The 20,899-nt window shown below is 40.4% G+C and overlaps 1 protein-coding gene across 4 annotated transcripts in view; it reads left to right on the top strand.

The window, feature by feature from the left end:
* The window catches only part of HIPK3 (homeodomain interacting protein kinase 3), a 106,295-nt gene that overhangs the window by 20,173 nt on the left and 65,223 nt on the right, over positions 1-20,899 (top strand). For all 4 annotated transcript variants that reach the window (XM_077321904.1, XM_077321903.1, XM_077321906.1 and 1 more), the window contains exon 2: positions 11,571-12,672. In XM_077321904.1, coding sequence (XP_077178019.1) covers positions 11,573-12,672 — 1,100 coding nt within the window. In that variant the 5' untranslated portion in view covers positions 11,571-11,572. The remainder of the gene's footprint in view (positions 1-11,570; positions 12,673-20,899) is intronic.

The raw sequence follows: 20,899 nt of genomic DNA, 5'->3' as shown, positions 1-20,899 counted from the left end.
TGCAGCCCAAGCTATCAACCCATTTTGTCAGTTTTGGACCAGGGAGTGGAAGAATCCCTTCTTCCATCTTCATCTAGAATTAAGTCTGCTTCTCTACTACTCCAGACTTAGAACTTGGACTACAGAGAATGGGAACAGGTGGTTCTTTTTCTCTGCAGCCATTTTGTCAGTTTTGTTTGGGGAGAGAAAAATAGTTTTTCATCTCCACCTGAAATTGATAGAATGACCTGCAAAGAATAGGAGCTGCTTGTTCCTGTTCCTGTTGCTTCTGTTCTTTGAAGCTGGGGTGTGTGTAATCTCTTCTATCCCCCCACCCTCCGCAAAATTGCTTGTTTTGCGAGTGGCATGAGTGGCCTATTCCTTTTTTCTGAAACCCAAGCTACCTGTTTGGGATGGAGGGGAAAAGAAGTCAATCATTTGTGTTCTCCTACCCCAGGCTTCTTGCTGCTTTCCAGCCTTGGTGGAAAAGAGAGAGAGAGAGCGAGCTGAACTCAGTTGGTGATCTGCTCATTAGTGTTTGAGATGGCTGAATATAACATGTTTGGCTGTGAAATGTGTTTATGACAAAATTCTCCACAGTCCTGTATAAGATGCTGAACTAGAGAGAATCTTCATCTGATCCAGAAGGCCTGTTCTTATTTCTGTTTTAAAGGAAGCACTATGATTTTAGTCCTTAATGTAGCCTTTCATAATTTTTTTTTTACCATTGAGAAACCCCTGAAACATTATTCAGGCTTTGAGAAACCGCAGAAGTGGCACAGTTTTGTTTAGCACTGTGGCACAGAAGAGAGCCAGTTTGGTGTAGTGGTTAGGAGTGCGGACTTCTAATTTGGCAAGCCGGGTTTGATTCTGTGCTCCCCCACATGCAACCAGCTGGGTGACCTTGGGCTCACCACAGCACTGATAGAGCTGTTCTGACCAAGCTGTAATATCAGATGTCTCTCATCCTCTCCTCCCTCATAGGGTGTCTGTAATGGGGAGAGGAAAGGGAAGGCACTTTGAGACTCCTTCGGGTAGAGAAAAAGCGGCATATAAGAACCAACTCTTCTTCTTCTATAATTGGGCCAAACATGGTTGGAAGCATAACTGTGTACGTGCCCACCTAGGGCCCCTCCCCTTCCCACCCTATCCAGATCTATCATTGGCCATTGGGGGGTTGACATGACTACATTCAGTCATATTGCCTGATAAATATTTAACAGATTAAAGATATTGAAAATTAACAAAATGCCACCCATCCAGGAAACCCTTCCAAGGCTGTCAAGAAACCCCAGAGTTTCACAAAACCCTGGTTGAGAAAGCCTGCCTTAATACATATACTCAGTCTGGACATTATTTAATCTGATTTGTTGTATATAGTCTCTGGGTTTGGAGGCTTTGGGCCTTTGTAATTCACCAACAAGCTGATGCATGGCTCAACTTTATAATGTATGATGACTCTAATGCTTCAAATAAAAAAAGATAAAAGAATGCTACACTGCTTTAGAGCAAATGCTGCCAGGTCTATCATCAGTGCACCATGAGTATTACCAGCTTTCCCCAAAAGAGTTTGCTACAAGTAATGATGCTGAGATTTCATATTAGATGAGTTCTTACTCTGAATGTGATTGTTATTATTACTTCTTACAAGTGGGGGCTCATGAGATATGCTGGGAGGGAATCCCATCTCCTTCCACATTCTCACTGGGCAACCTGGGCAAGCCGTTCTCCCTCACTATCCCCCCAAACAACACACTTAATTCCTGCATTGATGCAGGGTTTGCAGCACCCCCGTTCCTTGTTGCTAGATCAACTTCTGTGGTTCCTGGGGTGCTGCATCTTCGCCACTGGATCCCCAAACACTGCAGGAGCTGTTGTTAAAGCCAGCTGGCCCTCCACAGCAGCTAACTTCCTCACCAGCAAGCCCACCTCACTGTCCCCCCAATATCCATGAGGTGCTGCCGAAACCAGGCAGCCCTCCATGGCTGTTGGGCTCTCTGTGACTGCTAGCCTCCATGCCAATAAGTCCACCTTATTGGGGTAGAGACAGTACTAGGCGCCCTGACGGATGACCTCCATTGCCAGTTAGACGGGGTGAGTCGGTGCTGCTCATACTGTTAGACCTCTCTGCAGTGTTCGACACAGTTGACCATGAGCTTTTTGCTCACTGCCTCACCACTGCTGGGATCAGAGGGACTGCCCTTCGGTAGCTATTCTCCTTTCTCCGGATTGTGGACAGAGGGTAGCAATAGGAGAGAGCTCCTCAAGCTGTTAACAGCTTGCACGTGGAGTCCCTCAGGGAGCAGTTCTCTCCAATCCTATTCAACATCTCTATGTGCCCTCTTGCTCAACTGGTTTGGAGGTTCAGGTTCTTCCTCCTGATGGACGGCCACCCTGACTCTCCCCCAGAAGCATTAGCCAGCTGCCTGAAAGCAGTGACGAGATGGCTCAAGCAGAATCATCTGAAGCTCAGCCCTTCAGAGTCGGGGGTCCTATGGCTGAGCATGAAGGGCCCAATTGAGGAAGCGTTGCCTACCCAACCTGGATGGAGTGCAGCTATCAGTGGTTCACTCTGCCAGGAACCTGGGTATGGTTTTGGATGCCTCCTTATCTATGGAGGCTCAGGTCATTCAAGTAGCACAGCTGGCATTCTTCCACCTTTGCCAAGCCAGACTACTAGCTCCCTACTTGGCCCAGAACACCTAGCCACAGTGATCCATGTGACGGTCACCTCTGTAACCCATTCTACGCAGGCCTGCCCTTAACCTTGATCTGGAAACTGCATCTGGTCCAGAACACTGCAGCCAGGATCCTCACAGCAATATTTGGCCTATCCTGCAACAACTACGCTGGCTTCCAGTCAAATTCTGGATCAGGCTTAAGGTACTGGTAATCACCTTTAAGGCCAGCCACGGTCTGGGCCCAGGGTACCTAAGGGATTTGCCTCTCTGCTTACACCCCCCAGAGAGCCTTACGCTCTGCTACTACCAACTGCCTAGTGATCCCTGTTTCCAGAGAAGCTTGTTTGACCTCAACCAGGGCCAGAGCTTTCTCCGTCCTGGTCCCCACCTGGTGGAATAAACTCCCAGAGGAGATCAGAGCCCTAGCGGAGCTTAAACAACTCTGTAGGGCCTGCAAAAGGGAGCTCTTCTGCCAGGCTTTTGGTTTCGATCGACCTGAATTCAATCACTTCCCATTGGCTCCTGAGCTCCCCTCCCATGAGAACCATCACCAACATGTCCATCCTACGGGGCTGTTAGTATGTTACAAATTGGATGTTCTCACCATGTTTGTTCCATTATGTTACTGTTTTGTTACGACTGTTTCACTATTGTTCAATTTATCATGTTATCTGTACTGTTTTTTTTCTCTCCAGTTCCATGTAAACCACCCTGAGCCTCAAGGGAGGGCAGTATATAAATATAATAAATAAATATATCTTGCCACCAAGATTGCCTTGCTGCTGGCTTCTTTATCAGCAAGCCTCCCTTGCTCCCCCCAAGATTGAAGAAAAATCTCCTTTGTCTCAGTGTGGGCTCCGTCCACAGATTTAACTATCTACAGGTCTACCCACACTTGAGAAATAGATATATAGGTTTACTAAGTGTGTCTGAATCCATTAAGAATCTTCACTGTTGAGAAGTGCCACTCCAAATCCTCCTTTTTTCTTTTTGTAAGATCTGCATCATCTCAGCTTTGAATTTCAGTCAGTTCCCTTAGTTCTGTCTCCATTAAAAATCGCCAGTTCTTTCCTACCTTGCATCAACAGCCCTAAGCATTTGGGGATGAACTTTGTAAAGGACTTGCCCTAGTGACCCAATTACAGCTATGAATCCATGTTGTTCAGAGAAAGAAGGGGCTTGCAAGTCCAAAGAGAAGTAGTGTGTGAGAAATCTCAGTGGGAATGTCATTATCTCATCTGTCCAGTCCACTGACTCAGTCTCTAAAGCAGGGGTAGTCAAACTGTGGCCCTCCAGATGTCCATGGACTACAATTCCCATGAGCCCCTACCAGCATTTGCTGCCGGGAGCTCATGGGAATTGTAGTGCATGAACATCTGGAGGGCCGCAGTTTGACTACCCCGGCTCTAAAGTCTTCATGGAAAGAGCCTAGGGTGGTGGCTCAGGAGGATAAGGAAGCTCAGGTAGGACTCAGCACCACTGAGGCACCTGCTGATAATGAACCAGAGAATCATAAAATTGGAAGGTACCTCCAGGGTCATCTAGTCCAACCCCCTGCAGAATGCAGGAAATTCACAAGTAGCTGCCCACCCAAAATAAATCCAATTCCATGTCCATGTGATGCCCCCCCACACCCCCCCCCCCCCGAATCCCTGGTCAATCTGGTCTGGAAGAAATTCACCTACTGACCCCAAAGTGGTGATTAGCATTTCCCTGGACATGCAAGAAAGGGCCACAAGAGCCAAGCTCAGACACAATCCCTTCTGCCCACCCACTTACAATCTGCCTATGTTCACAGAATCAGCATCTTTGTCAGATGGCTATCTAGGGTCTGCTTAAAAACTTCCAAAGAAGGAGAACCTGCCACCTCCTGAGGAGGCCTGTTCCACTGAGGAACTGCTGTAACTGTCAGAAACTTCTGGATATAAGATGAAAATTATTTTGAATTAATTTCATCCCATTTTTCTGGTCCAACCCTCTGGGGCAACAGCAAACAACTCTGCTCCATCCTCTGTGACAGCCCTTCAAGTACTTGAAGATGGCTATCATATCACCTGTTAGTCATTATCTTCAGGCTAAACATACCAAGCTCTCTCAGCTATTCCTCATATGTTTTGGTCTCCAAACCCCTCACCATTTTCGTAGCCCTCCTCTGGACACTCCAGTTACTCTACATCTGTCTTCAATTGTGGTGCCCAAAACTGAACACAGTACTCTAAGTGAGGTCTAACCAGAGGAGAGTAAAGCGGTTCCATCACCTTGCATGACATAGACACTATACTTGTTTTGATACAGCCCATGATACAGCAGGAGCTCCGTGCCTGTATGCATGTGCCGAGTTATGCACCGGCGCCTGCACCTCCCCCCCCCCCCGTGGCGTGGTGCTGTCTGCGTCAGCGTGGAATGGCCAATTCAGACGCCTCTGTGCACAACCCTACTTCCTAGTCCATTTAGGCTGTGAAACATGGGGAAGCTGCCTTACTAGATCAACCAGTCCATGAGGTGCAAGCCTGTGTTCCTTGCCTCCTGTTTCTGTTGTCGTTCTCAAGCTTCACTACCTAAATCTAAGGGCACTGCTTCCAAGGAGACCCGACCAGGACAATGAAGAGTGAAATGCGAAGCAAAAAAAGCCAGGCCTGGTGTGATGAGGCTGAAAGGTTGTATATCAAGAAAGCAAACTGATAAGCCTGTGGCTCATGTTCTTCAGATGGAGTATCTGTCTGAATTCTTAATCCACCTGTAAAAAGTCCAAGAAAAAGAATTTAGATCAGCTTGACCCAAAAGCCTGTTTAAAAAGCTCAGACTTTTATTTCCATCTAAATGTCAATAAACACCTATTCAACACCCTTTAAAGAGCGTCAGCTTTCGAGTGCAAGTACTCTTCCTCAGACTATTACTGCTTGTACTCAAAAGCTCATGCCTTGAATAAATCTTCTTTGGTCTTAAAGGTGCTACTGGACTTTGATTTTATTTTGCTACTACAGATCAACACAGCTACTCATTTAAATCTACCCTTTGAGGAGGCCTTTGTAGCTGCTATGAAAAGACCTGAGTACAGGCTATGTTGTTGAATTTTACAGACCTAAGTGGGGTCTCTTTTAACAAAAGCTGTTGTGCAAAGTGTAGTTGTTACAGATTGATACTGGTTGAGAATATCCTTTAAGTACATGGCTTTCAAGTTGTAAAGGAGTTAAAGGTAATCACCTTAAATTAGCTCAGAATCAAATCGGCAGTCTGTGCAGGTGTTCTAGGATTACAGCTGTATGTTCAGATCAGCTAATTTCCACCAGGAGCTGAGCTGTCATATTTCTCAACAGCTTTAGTTCCCCTGTCATCTCTAATAGCAGCCTCAAACATTCAGTAGCTTAACATTGAGGTTATGGTAGCATGGATCAGGGTGGCCAGATCAGGAAGGTCTATGTCGGCAGGAACCGGTAATATGTAGTAATCACTTTGCAACCAGAAAGGGAAACAGGATGAACTAGGGTAATGTAATTTTAGGCCCAGTTCCTCCTCCACATGCAGCCAGCTGAGTGACCTTGGGTTCCACAGCACTGATAGAGCTGATCTGTCTGAGCAGTAGTATCAGGGCTCTCTCAGCTTCACCTACCTTCCAGGGTGCCTTTTGTGGAGAGAAAAGGGAAGGCGATTGTAAGCCACTTTGAGACTCCTTTGGGTAGAGAAAAGCTGCATGTAAGAACCAACTTGTCTAAATTTTAACTATTTGAGTGTGCAGTGCAGCATGTACTTTTAAAGAGTAACTGAGTTTACAGTTTCTGTAAATAGCGTTTTTGTAAATATGAATATTAACATCCTCGTAGGAACATATTTTAAAAACTGGAACTCACTGTATTGGAACCTGCTATATTTGGTGAAAATTGCTATGCAGAGAGATTCTTACTGATATGATTGTGCAGGTTTTTTATTTAATTTCTAAATCATACTATAATTGCTCTGACTTTCTCATGTTATGCTAAAGCATAATTTTACCCAATTATTGACAAAAGTAACAACCTGCATTGGTCAGCCTTGAAAAGTAGAAAAGCTTTGGGAAACTCCTATTACAGCTTTTACTTGTCGTGTGTGTGGTGCCACAGGAGTCGTTTTTCCTGGGCTGCCTGGCCCAGTGCAGTCAAAGTGTAGTGCTTGTAAAATGCATGTTGTTGAAACATGACTTTTATAATTTTCTCAGTTTACATTGTGAGGTCAAGGCAAGTCAATAGTTTATACAAATACATAGAATTTTTGTTCATATTCATGTATCTGTCAATAGTAGATGTGATTCTATGTGTGTCATGATGGTAGGATTAAAGGTTTGAAGAGTTGGCAATTCTTATATACAACCTATGTTGCTTTGATATATTTGGAAGGGATTTCTATACTCTATATTTTTCATTTTGTTTATCCATGCATTTTTTAGTGGCGCTTATATGTTAAAGGAACTCTTTTGCTCTAAGTTTTTAGTTTCCATCCAGTCTTTTCACAAGCAGCTTTACAAAGTAAAGTATTTCTTTTACCCTTGTGTTCTTCATAAAAATGTATTTTCAGGAGGGATTAGGGCTACATTTACTTGTCAATTTTCTCCCCCCTGCCTAAGTATGCTGGTACAATGCAAAGTAACATTTGCTATGTGTGCTGAGAAATACCTCAGCAGTAGTGTAAAAAAATAATTTCTACGTCCTCCCCCAGATTATTTCAGACCAGTGTGGTAACACTGTAAACAAAAGCTTTTCTGAATTGACGGTGCTTGTTACATACCTGTTTCTTGCTTTTAGGTTGGGCTAGACTTTCAGCCTGAAGGTCATGTCAAGGCTCATTCCATTCGGGGCAGAGCAGCTTTGGCAGCTAGCCTCAGATCTGTCAGTGTTCAGGAGATTAGCAGAGTAGCCATATGGCTCAGTCTGTTCACATTCACAGAAAAATATTACTTGGATTTATTATCATTCAGACACTGTACTTTGTTACTGAAGAATCAGTATTCTTGAGAATTTTTGGTACACTCCCAATTTGTGGGTACTTTTCCTTTTCATACATTTGAAGTAACTGCTAAAACAGGCTGCTGTTGAAATGTGTCTGAGTTGAGGAAGCAAGCTGAAGAGGCTCTCAGGGAAACTGCATTTTGAAAGGTTCAAATCAACCCCTCTCCTGTGTTCCCATGTTCTCTTTGGTACTATAATAAAAGAATATTGTCCAAGAAAACTTTTTTCTTGGGCAAAATCTCTTTGGATAAAATGCCATGTATGCAACATGCATTTTCTCCATTGAAATGTTATTTCCATTTAGGGAAGCGGGTGTAGTGACTGCTTGTGAATCTCCCCAACCACTGCAGAATCTCACTTTGTTCTGTGTGCTATTCCTGACTGTCTGCCTCCCCTCAGGAACACAATTTCAGGAGGGATGAGTGCATAAGGGGAAGCAGGGAAGTGCTGCTCCATGAAGTCTTTGGAGGGCTAGATACTTGCTAGTGGTATCAGTGCCTACCTGATTTTATTACACAGCAATACTTTCCCACCCCAAGTAAAACCACTGTCAGTGGCCATCGTCAGTAGATGTCTGATCTTCACATTCCCCCAAGAAGCTGAAACAAGTTTTCTGTTCCAAAGAGAGATCTTTTTTGTGTGGGTATGAGCTGCTGACGTCCTCAAAATGAGTACTCAAACAAATGGGATCTAGTTCTGCTTGCTTCAGGTGCTAATTTGGCCTAGCCTTCTCCAGAATATGCCCTCCCCTTTAAAATACAACGTGTAGCTGTTCCCTGGCTTTCCTTCTGGCTAGCTTCACTCTCCTGCTTTCAGTATGTATTAAAAGGCCCAGAGAAAGTTTTGAGTCCAGTGGCACCTTTAAACCTAACACAGTTTTATTTAAGATATAAGTTTTTGTCTGCATGCATACTTCCTTAGATAGGGTGAGAAGTAAATTAGCATACAGTATAATGAAGATGTTTAACAGAGGCAGGAATCAAAGTTTAGCGTATAAGATTACCATTTGTTTGGGTTTATTTCTGGGGAGAAACAGTGAAGGAAATAAATCTCTCAGAATTGAGGATTAATGGGCAGATGTATCCTTAATTGTGGACCGCTGAGAGTAATTGATACCCTGACATTATGCTCCATCTGTCTCCTCTCAAGCATGGAGGTGTCTTCTTCTTTAAGTGGGGCAATTGGCTGTGTTGAATTATCTCAACTGTCCCCAGTCCTGAGAATTACATACCAATTTACCATTTCAAATTACATTACATTCTACCATTTGTTATGTTACATTACAATCTACTATTTAAATCTACTATTCCAAATAAGAAATCAAATAAAGAGGACACATGTCCCTTCTGGGGGATTAAGAATTCAGTTGAAAGGGTTGAATGACATTAGTATATGAAACCGATATCTCTGTTAAGACCTGGGAATTGCATTGTTTTCAGGCTGTGAGCCTTTGGTGACTGGACCTGGCTGCTATATTTGTTTTTATCTTTCCTCTATGGAATTAATAGTTAGGATGGGTTCATTCAATTTTGTCCCTTCACTAATTCTGTGAGGTACATTTTAAATTTAGTTATTGTCCACCTTTCTCACTTGGATTTAAGGAGGATTATGCAGAGTGAGTCAATATGTTTGATAATGCAGTGGGTTACAGTTGTATAACCTACAGTTGTATAACCTATCGTATCTAAAAACAGAACTGAAGCAAAGCATAAGTAATTACACCAGGGGTAGACAGTGATCCTCCAGATGTCAATGGACTACAATTCCCATGAGCCCCTGCCAGCAAATGCTGACAGAGGCTCATGGGAATTGTAGTCCATGAACATCTGGAGGACCACAAGTTGACTACCCCTGATTTACATGACACATTACAAGATGCAAAAATTATATAGTAGGATCCTAGTTTCTGCAAGCTAAACGTAGTATAGACCACAGTTCCCAATAATTTATCCAAGTACATTTGTGAATTGTTTAGTACAATGCACCTCTGGTGCCTGCACAGAAAAACCCTCTTGAATAATTCAATTTTGCATCCTTTGTGGAAAGCCAAGAGTGGGAACCTTCCTGACCTTCAAACAGGGCATTCCACAAGATGGGTAGTCACTTGGGTAAGGCTGTTCTAAATTCAAATACGAAACAGTTTCACTTGTCCTGTTTTACTTTATTTGCTCCAAACTTCCTGATAGCTTTTGTACTATATCTTACTATCGTCGTCTTTTGCTTTCTGTTCATTTTTACAAACCTGACTATTGAGGCCTCTCTACTGCAACTCATAACTCTTAATGTTGGTATTCAGTAATCTGTTTATAATTCTCATGTAACTTGGAGACAGATGGTTTTTGGATTTAATATAGGTGAGGCAAATGCAAAAGTGAATAAGATGTTGGTTTGAAGGGTGTTAAGAACAAATGGAAAATTCTGGTATCTTCACAGGCATAATTATGCATGCTGCTACTGGTTTTCTTTTTCATATAGGAGCTGTTTCGTTCTCCACCTAGGAATTGGTGTTAAGGTAACTGTACTATCGTTTTGAGAATGCTAAACAAGTTTTAAACAGTGCTGTTAAGTTCCATAAGTTCCATAACAGATTTCAGTAAACACTTGAGAAACTGGGAGAAAGCTTAAGACCTAAAGTTCTCTGCTTCTTTAAGAAGCCAGTTCAGAGAATAAAATTTTGAGTCCTGTGGTAGGTTTTGACCAACAAAATTTAATTCTGGGTATAAACTTTTATTTTCTTTTTTAAGGTCTGTCCTGTTTTCTTTTTTATTATTATTATTTTATTATTATATAAAGCGTTTACAGAAGGATGAAAAAAGAAAAAAGCGACCAGCTAGTAAAGTAATTATTAATACATATATTATAGTATAGTCTGATATTATCTTAAGAAGTATGTAGTCAGTTCCCATCGCATGTTAACCCTAACCTAACAGTTACTGCTGTCTTTCTTAAGGAAGTCCAGGTAGTTGCTCCACTGTTCGTCATATTCTTCCGGTGGTTTCTTGTTAACCATGTTAGTGAGTCTTGCCATTTTTGCTAAGTCCGCTAATTTTGGGTATAAACTTTTGTGTGCATGCACCCAGAACTAAACTTTGTTGTCTTAAAAGTGCCGCTGGATTCAAACTGTTTTATTTCTCCAGACTAGCATGACTGTTCACCAGAATCTAAATTCAGGGAATATAATGGAGACTCTGCACTGTTGTAATTGCCTCTTGGCACTTCTTGGTTTTCCATCTCTCTTATATACACCAGTCACAATTAAAGGTACTCTGTGCCAGCCTGTTGCATTGAAAGCAGAAAAAGTTATTTTCAGAATGTAAGGACTAGCAGATTTATTGCAATTTAGTTAACATTAATGTATGGTAGTTTCGAAAGTTACATTGGCAGCATCAGGACTGTAACAAAACATAGATAAACAATAAAAAGGAGTTCAAATAGCTTGGAAGGGTGGAAAGCTTTAGACATCTGTGAAAACAACTGCAAAAATAGTTGTCATTGATAGAATCTAAGAATTAATGTATTGTCACTGGAAAATATAGAAAAAAGTTAGGCAGTTTTTCCCCATTTGCCAAGATCCGCTATGTCTATCTGAAGATGTTTAACAGAAAAAACGAGAGAGAGAGAGTTTATGTGTATCTGGCTGAAATTCTCTCAACACACCAGGGGCAAACTGATCAAGTGCCTTAGGGAATCACGAGAGGCTAGGGGGGGGAAAAGCACAAGCCAAGCAAAAAGGACTGGCATGATGCTTTAAGGCACATGGCTACACCTGTTAAAAACAACTTCTGTTTGTATACTTATGGGCTAGCATTTTTTAGTTTGGGATGAGCAGAGACTACTGAAAGTAATACTTTTTAAAAAAAGAGATACATTCATTTATTAGGTCACTGGAAAAATGACAAATCATACTGACTTTTCCTCCTTTTTCATTTAGGTATGGCCTCACAAGTCTTGGTCTATCCACCGTATGTTTATCAAACTCAGTCAAGTGCCTTTTGTAGTGTGAAGAAACTTAAAGTGGAGCCAAGCAGTTGTGTGTACCACGAAAGAACCTACCCACAGATATATGTGAATGGTAAAAATTTTGGAATCGCTCAGCCTCCCAGCAGGGTTGGTAATTTCTTGCAGGCACCAAATTTATTTGACAGACCTCAAAGAGAGACTTTTTTGCTGCAGAGCAGTGGTGTTGCTTTAAAAAATATTGCAGGTGCTACAAAGATATTACAAGTGTGGGCACAGCAACCTCAAGGAGAAGCACCTTGGACTGGGACACAGGAAAGTGGATTAAATACCTTAGACCGCCCCCAGCGATGTGGACTGAAGCGTAAGAGTGAAGAGTTGGAGAATCAGAGTGGCACAATGCAGATTGTCGATGAGCTGCCTATATTGCCTGCAATGTTGCAAACTAATTTGGGGAACCCAGTGACGGTTGTGACTGCTACTGCAACTTCGAAAGCAAGTGGTTCCAATGGTGATGGTGATTATCAGTTAGTACATCATGAGGTGTTATGCTCTGTGAAAAATACTTATGAAGTTCTTGATTTCCTTGGCCGAGGGACTTTTGGACAAGTTGTAAAATGCTGGAAAAGAGGGACTAATGAGATAGTGGCAATCAAAATTCTGAAGAACCATCCGTCTTATGCACGCCAAGGACAAATTGAAGTGAGCATATTAGCAAGACTAAGTACTGAGAATGCTGATGAGTTTAACTTTGTGAGAGCATACGAGTGCTTTCAGCATCGCAACCATACCTGCTTAGTTTTTGAAATGTTGGAACAGAATTTATATGATTTTCTGAAACAAAACAAGTTTAGCCCTCTTCAGTTGAAAGTAATACGGCCTATTCTGCAACAAGTGGCCACTGCACTGAAAAAACTAAAAAGTCTGGGTTTAATACACGCTGACCTCAAACCAGAAAACATTATGTTGGTAGATCCTGCCCAACAGCCGTATAGAGTTAAGGTAATTGACTTTGGGTCTGCCAGCCATGTATCAAAGACTGTCTGTTCAACATATTTGCAGTCTCGATATTACAGGTATGTACATGTGTATTTGGGTGTTCTACTACTGTCTTCTGATTAGTATATTTTTAAAATTGTGTTAAAAAGCCAGAATGTCAAAACATCCACTTTTCTGGTGATTAAAAGTTCCTTATTATAGAATAATATATGTTCTTGTAAAGTAAGAGGGATATATGTTTTCAATGCAGCAATATTACCCAGATCTTATCTTGTCCCAGTGCACAGTGAATGCGCCTACATTGATAACCTTGTGCAGTTTGTGTTTTGTTGCTTGGTTTAATACCTTCATATTTGGAGATTTATATACCGTCCCTCTCAGCAGTGCCATCTCAGGGTGGTTTACACAATATAAAATTCAATAAAACCAATACATCTAACAAATCTAAAAATTAAGATAATTTAAAATAGTTTAAAGCCATAATTATCATTGTCGCATCAGCAGAAGCAATAGTAACATATAACCAACTAGCTGTTAAAATTGGAGGAGGGGGAAGGGAGGGCAGAAGGGATAGGAGGGAGGCCTGAGATTTGGATATAATGTTAATTAAGTGTAGGCCTGGCAGAAGATATCCATCTTGCAAGCCCTGCCAGAACTCAGAGAACAGGGCCCAGATATTTCCTGGGAGTTCATTCCACCAGACAAGTGCCAGGGCTGAGAAAGTCCTGGCCCTGGTTGAGGCCAGGTAGATTTCCAAAGGACTGGGATCCTTAGCTGATTCATATTAGCAAAATACCTCATGCCTCCTTTTTCTTTGTCATCTCTCATTTAAAACAATAGTGTGGAAGATAGAGCTTGTAAAGGCAGACTTCTTTCCCCTGTGTGCCTGCAAATCTTCTGCTGAAGATCAGAGGGACCCCCTTGCAGAATAGTGGACTGCCCTGAAGAGGGGAATTTGTGGATAGCACCCCCTATGCCATAGTGACTTTTGTTTATAAAGGTCCCCTGAAGAGGATTTCAGGGGCTTTCAGACAACTGCTGTGAAAAAAAGAAGGCAGTGAAAGCCTTTTCTCTTCATTTTACCTTAGGATACAATCTATAGTCTATTAAAGGGTTATCCATTCCTTAACCCTTCCAATGAGGTCTGCCTAAGACAACACCAGTGGCATGAGTGTTTATTTAGGTATTTCTGTCCAATTTTTCTCTCCAGTGGGATTCCAAAACAGTTTACATGATTATCTCCTCCTCCATTTTATCCTCACAAGAACCCTGTGAGGTAGGGTATGCTAAGAATAACTGGCTGAAGTCAACTTGCAAATTTCATGGCAGAGTAGTGATTGGGACCTGGGGCTCCCACATCCTTGCTGTGCCATGCGTATGGTCTATAACTTGCTGTCAGTGGTAGAAAATGCATATGTAACCACAAACTTGTGGGTTATACTTAGGCAAGTTGCACTCACGCTAGATGATTTTGCTGTTGCCTAATAGATTAAGCAAATTATGTGATAGGATCCTTACAGAAAATCTGTTGTATATCAGCCATGACTATGCCTGCCTCTTACCTTTTGTGAATTGTTTTCTATACGTAAAGTTCTAAAAATACCATCTCCCCCCCCTTTTTTTTTTTTGCTGTGGTATATTTTATATGTAACTAAATTGTTTTGTACAATGCCGAGCATTATATTTTGAGTTATGTTTTTAATGTGTGAAAGTTTCCTCCCTAAGCAATGTGTTCTATATAGCAGAGCATTTGTATGTGTTTTTTTACACAAAGCTCGATAACTTCAGGTGTAATATTGAAAAAATAAGAAATACCTATCTGGAGGCAGCTATATTATTTTTCTGGTATCCTAACAGTAGCCTGCACTAGGAAATGTGCAAAAACAAGAGATGCTCTATTTGTTTCAAGTTCCAAGCTCTCCTGCTATTAAGTACACTAGCACAAAAGGTGCCTGTTGGTAGTTAACCATTAATATCCACTTTTTTGATAAACCATTGATAACTTGAGACCACACTGACTTGAACAGCATGGATTTCACTGATATAGTGAGTATGAATAAATGGCAGAAAATGAAGCATTATGATACTTTCTGAGGATTGACTCTCACATTCTATATACCTTTGAATTTGGTGGAAGTTTTCATTGGTCTCTTCTTTCTCCTTACCCCAAATTAGTAGGGTATTTATTTTTGTTGCTGAAAAATAATCTTGCCTTTACCTCCTGTTTATTATCCAGGCATCTATCCTACCAAAAAAAGTATGTGTTCTGTTTTGGTTAAACCGTTCTTTCCATTACTATTTATTTGCTGGCTGTGCTTTTCACAGAGAATCTGTTATGCTCAAAGCAAAAAGATGAGCATGTAGATCACTCACCCAGCAAGCCTGAAATTCCATGCCCTGTGTATTAAAAGTTCATGTACTTGAGATTGCATTATTGCTTTTATAAAGCACTATATTCATAATTCTTTTCTGAGTGCGTGTTTCATGGAGGCAGAATTCCTGGAAACATTACTGATCTTTCAAATTGTTCAGCTTATTCTTAAGAACAGATATGAGGCTTAAAACTTAGTGAAAAGCATACATTTTCTCTTTTCTGTGTTTGAAATATTCATTTGTAAGTCCTTCTGATCGAGGCACAAAAAAAAAATATTCATTTGTAAATTCAGTATTTGAGAGTGCATATAGATTTTCCATATACAGTATTTGCCGGCGTATAAGACGACTGGGCGTATAAGACGACCCCCCAACATTTCCACTCAAAATATAGAGTTTGTTACATTACATTACAGTACTTTGGGCCACTATGGGCAGCTATGTCTATCCCAACTGAAGTGCACCTGGCGTATAGGACGACCCCCCCACTTGGAGGCATGTTTTTCAGGGGGGAAAAGTAGTCTTATACGCCAGCAAATACTGTAGCAACTATTTGGAATCTATACTGAATTTTACTGAAAGTGTTATAGATTGGAGTTTGATTCTTGTTGTTGTCAGCTATTCAGTCACGTCCAACTCTTGGTGATCCCATGGGACAGTCGCCACCACAATCCTTGATCCCGTACCGCCTCCCTCAGCCATGCAATGTTCTGGCTGGTGCTGATCTTGATTGTGTCTAATGACGTGTATTCTTATGCTGTTTATATTTTACCTGTTATTGTTATGACCTATGGCAGATATAGACATATATATTAATAATGATAATGATTGAATTGTTAGCATAGAAAATAGTATGAAGGCACCTGCTGAAGTTCCATTTCTAAAGCAAGTCTTTTGGTGAGTACCATTATTGACCATAATTTTCCATATAGCAACTATTTGGAATCTATATTGAATTTTACTGAAAGTGTTATAGATTGGAGTTTGATTCTTGTTGTTGTCAGCTATTCAGTCACGTCCAACTCTTGGTGATCTGTAATATTAAGTACAGATCTTGATATTAATTGTATTTGTACACAACTGTTCTCTGAAGAGAACCAAAGCAGCTTTCAGCAGTAAAGAATATACTGTAAATGAACCAATAAACAGAACAATTAACTAAACCTGACCTGGTCATGGATTTGATAGCCATATCCACATTTTAGCCATATCTACAATGTAAAGGGAACACTAAGTTACAAGGTGTTAAAGCTATCACAGATGTTCTTCCTAAGCTTCCTCTTCCTTCTGCATAGTGAGGGAAGCAGACTGTGAATAATCAAAGTTTAGCTCTGCATAGATTTTAAAAATCTGTTCTGCCTACCAAGCTTCCATTACAATATGTTAAGCACCTACCTTGTGTGAATGATTTTGCTTCCTGTAGTGGATTGAATGTCACATAAAACAGTAAATCACGAGATACAAATACCTCCTCTCCTGTTCCTCACTTTCTGGCAAGAGCTGCTTAGTTTTTATACATAGTGAGAATTGGTGTGCAAACCTGGGCTTAATAGGGACACCTTAATAGAGAGAATCTTGACATGATAGTACGAGGTTTGGAATGAAGATGGAGGTATGGGTTTAACAGAAATATATTTTTTTTAAATATTGAGTGGAACTAAAGTTCAAGCAAGCCAAGTAATGTTCAAATATATAATAGCACTAAAATAATGAGCCCACAAATACCCAATCCTAATGTTTGCGTAAGTTTTATCTACACTGTACAGCTTGTACATCATATGACAAAAAGTTAAAGATGATGAAAGAGAACAGACATTGAGGAGGAGGTGGAAGGATATATTACCTATACTTTTTTATGTGAAGATGTCATCCTAGATGCAGGCAACATGTAGGCATCTGCTGACTCAGTTGAATATCAGACCTACACCTGTCCATAGAACAGTTGTTCCAAGAGGGCTTGCTTGACAAAGGTGCCAAATAGAAATACGGGCAATGCCTTCAAGAGAGTTCCAGGGAGCAGAGAACATGGCACTCAAACTGAAGGGCAGCAAGCAACCAGCTGAGACTTTCGAAGTGCATATAATTCTAGGGCTGAGCATGAATTGGAAAGATGAGAGAAGGCTCTTGTTGTAGGGGGGCAGACATCAGTAAAAACAAAGCTTTGATTTCCTCAGATTTGGGGAGAGACTAGGTGTATCATGTAACACCGAATGAGTCAGAAGCAAGCCCTCAAATAGCTTGGAAGGGTGGAAAGCTTCAGTCAGGGAGGAGGTATGCCCAGGAAGGATAACAAAAACCAAAGAATTGTAAGGTTATTTACTATATGCATGCCATATTAAAGTAGCCTTCTTTAGTTACATGCTGAGTTCACCAGAGTTGTTCCCAACTGATCAGGAATTATGCTTAAAAGTACATTGATTTGATTGAAATGGTTAGACAAATAATTACAGAGTTGATTGTGCCTGGCTAAGCCATTTCTCATTGGAATTTTCAAGACTGTACCTTTCCATGGCCAAACTAGCTGGCCATTGTGTTTCATGACTGTGAGTCAGTAAACCAGTCTAGTCTCTTGGTCAACTTGCTTCCTTTTGTTCTGAAAATATTCTCTGGAACATTTCTTGGGTAAAAGGGTTAACCAGACATCCTCCAGTTTCTTAAGCCAGTGTACTGGTTACAGGCTATCAGTCTGATCCTGAAAGCCTTCCAATTGTCCTGGATTAGGTGTCTATTTTAGGAATAAAATGTGTTTTTTAAAGTGGTTTTCCTTCCAAGTCTGAGTCTTAAAAATAATTTGAGATTTGGGGGCAGAGGATCTATTCTGATGATAGATCATATCTATTTCCTTTTTAAATGAAGTTAACTTATTCATTGAAAAAGGAAGTAGACATGACCTACCATCAGACTAGATTTCCCCACCGCAAAAAACTTAATCTATTTTTAAGGCTGCAAAAAAGCAAATGCTCCAAGCTACCATACGTTCCCACAAACTGAATGTTTTGTAAAATCATTTTCACTTTGCCATGTTGGCAGGTTGTGATACTGACAAATGTTTATGCAGTCAATGAAAAGTCTCTGTTTTTCTTGTAAATGTGAACACATTGTAAATGTGAACACAGAGTAAGGCATTTCTACTTCCAGGATTATATTGGGAGATAGTATGCAAAATAGTTGAGGCCACTTGAATTTGGAAGAAGTTCATGAACTTGCTTATCTCCCTTCAGTGAAGACAAGTTCTAGTGCTGATATGTGATCTATTAAAACTGTTCTTAATCTTAAACATATATAAGCCCTAAATCTTATCTAACAGCATTTCACAAGTTATCTGCAGTTCTGAGATATCAGAGTAAAACATTTAGTAGCCAGTATTAGATTTTGGATACAAGTCCTGTCTGTCATACCATATCAACAGTTTAAAATACTTAGATTCTTGACTGGTCACTAATGTTCTGCTTTTGGGAGAGGCCAAAGATGGTAGATCCAACCACCTTTAACTATTTAAACAACTGCTCTGAGGCATGGGGATCGGGAGGAGGGGGGTCTGTGGAGCCAGACTGGGAATTTTATGAGGATTCGTCCAAGACAAAATGGGGTTGTATTATTATTTTAATATGTTTTATTATATATATATATATATATATATATATATCCTTTAATGGCATATAAGCATGTTTTATTGTTTTAGCTTGTTGTAAACCACTGCAGGCCAGCTGGGCTGAGAGCAAAGATCAGCTAAATAAATAAATAATTGACAATGTAGTTCTGGGTACTTTGTATTGAAGTTTTTGTTTAAAAATTGTCAGAATGTTTGACCTGAGAATGTTTAAGTATGAAGGTGAACAGGAATATCAAAGCAAAATCAGTAAAAATTGCTCTGTTCAAATAGTTCTATCTTGTATTCAACATTCATTTTTTATATTATAGCTATAAATATATTTTGATATGTTCTATAAATAGCATTACTTATGCGAAGCTGCTGCCTTTCCATCAGTCACATGTTAGTATGGTTTAGCTATCTTTTTGTAAGTGAATGTTTCCCACACCATTTTATTAGTCTTCTTGGTATACAGCATATTATAATGCAACTTATTTGTGTTTTAGAAGGAGAAATAACTACTTTTGATAACTATGCTTTATCATGGATGAAAAAAGTAACGTATGATGAGAACAAGGATTCTTCTGTAAACAACTTGAGCTGGAATGTCGCCTCAGATGTTATTCTATCACTTTGAACTGCGCATCACAGAATGTTGTGGGGGATATCTTAAAATAGGCAGGGGGTGGTGGCCAGAAACCGTTGACTACTATAGATGGTGAGGCTCTTTCGCTGGTGCAGTGAAATAAGCCAGAAGTACATGCCTCTATGTGCATATTCGTTTGCTCAAGGTCAGCATGCTCAAAAGTCAGCTGCTATGCTTGTGAGAACAGAAAAGCAGCAGCTATTACATGAATAAAGGCATCTTGTTAATGGCCTACATATCAACAGAGAGCCTACAAGAAGTTTTTAATTTTTTTTTTAATATTCCAATGCTGAATACATAACCTGGTTTTACTGTTCAGCTGACTAGTGTAGATGTAAACAAAACTCTGAATAGTAATTACTAAGTGTGCTGTAGCTTGGCATTTACTATTGGCTGTTGTATTTTCTCGAGCAGACAAAAAAACCTATGGTACTCTTGTATATTTTTCATTTGTATTCAAAATTCCTACACATTTGCATCTGACTGTAATATGTGTTAATTGCATTCTCCCTGTTTTCTGTAAACCGCCCTGAGCCCTTGGGGAGGGCGGTATATAATAATAATAATAATAATAATAATAATAATAATAATAATAATAATAATAATAATAATAAGTTGATTTTTATCTGGACACTTTGTAGTTTGTAAATATTATGGATAGATGAGTTTTTTAATTAACTTGAATGTAATTTATTTTTGGCCTAACTTTAGTCTTCAATTAACCATTACTCTTACTAAATCTTTTTCTATTGAGGCTGATTCCTGCTGGCTAAGCAATTTCTGAAAGCCAGCTTGGTGTAGTGGTTAAGAGTGGTGGCCCCTAATATGAAAAATAGGGTTTGATTCCACACTCCTCTTCCACATGAAGCCAGATGGATAAACTTGGTCCAGTCACAATGGTCTCAGAGCTGTCTTGGCCTCACCTACCTCACAGGGTCTCTGTTGTGAGGAGAAGGGTAGGTGATTCCTTTGGGTAATAAAAAGCACCTTATAAAAAAATCAGATCTTCTTCTTAGTGGAATTGAGACAGGGTTGTTTCAATCTATATTAATGTTGGGTGAAAAGCTCCAGAGTTTATAGAGAATATGCAGTACACCACAGGTGAGAGGTGCTGTGGGGCACAGTTGTTTTCCTCTTCTCTCTATGCACCTTTGCCTAAAGGCAGATGAGCATTTGGGGAGCGGGAGAATTGCCCCTGTGCAGGAATAACTGACCTTGAATGGCCAAATCCATGAGGAATGGGTCAAATCCATGGGAAATGATTGACTAGTAATTACATTAAAACTATTTAATACAATTCCCTTATCACCCCCCGCCCCAAAAAAAAAAAAAGAAGAAAAGGGGGAAGAGCACACTATAGCGACATTTCTTTCTTCCAGGACTGAAAACTCGCCCCTCCCATGACTTACAACAAAACCTTCTTGGGATCTGGCTGCAAGACATTTTTCAGCCCAGAAACTTTCAGAGAAGTCTTTTTCTGTAAACGTTAATTGAACCTGAACATAAAATCTATTTGCCCCTTGAAAATGCTGACTACAAAGGTCTCTAGCCCATGTGCCAATATGGTACAAGAATGAGGCTTCTTATAGTGAAAAAATTGAAACGTTTTTGCCAGCAAAAAGGAATGCACAACATGGCAGGGTTCTTTGATAAAGAGAGCAAGTTCTATATATATTGGTTACACTTCCTTATT

The sequence above is a fragment of the Paroedura picta genome, chromosome 2 (genome assembly GCF_049243985.1).
Source record: "Paroedura picta isolate Pp20150507F chromosome 2, Ppicta_v3.0, whole genome shotgun sequence".
Taxonomy (NCBI): domain Eukaryota; kingdom Metazoa; phylum Chordata; class Lepidosauria; order Squamata; family Gekkonidae; genus Paroedura; species Paroedura picta.
This window is presented reverse-complemented; position numbering and strand designations above follow the sequence as displayed.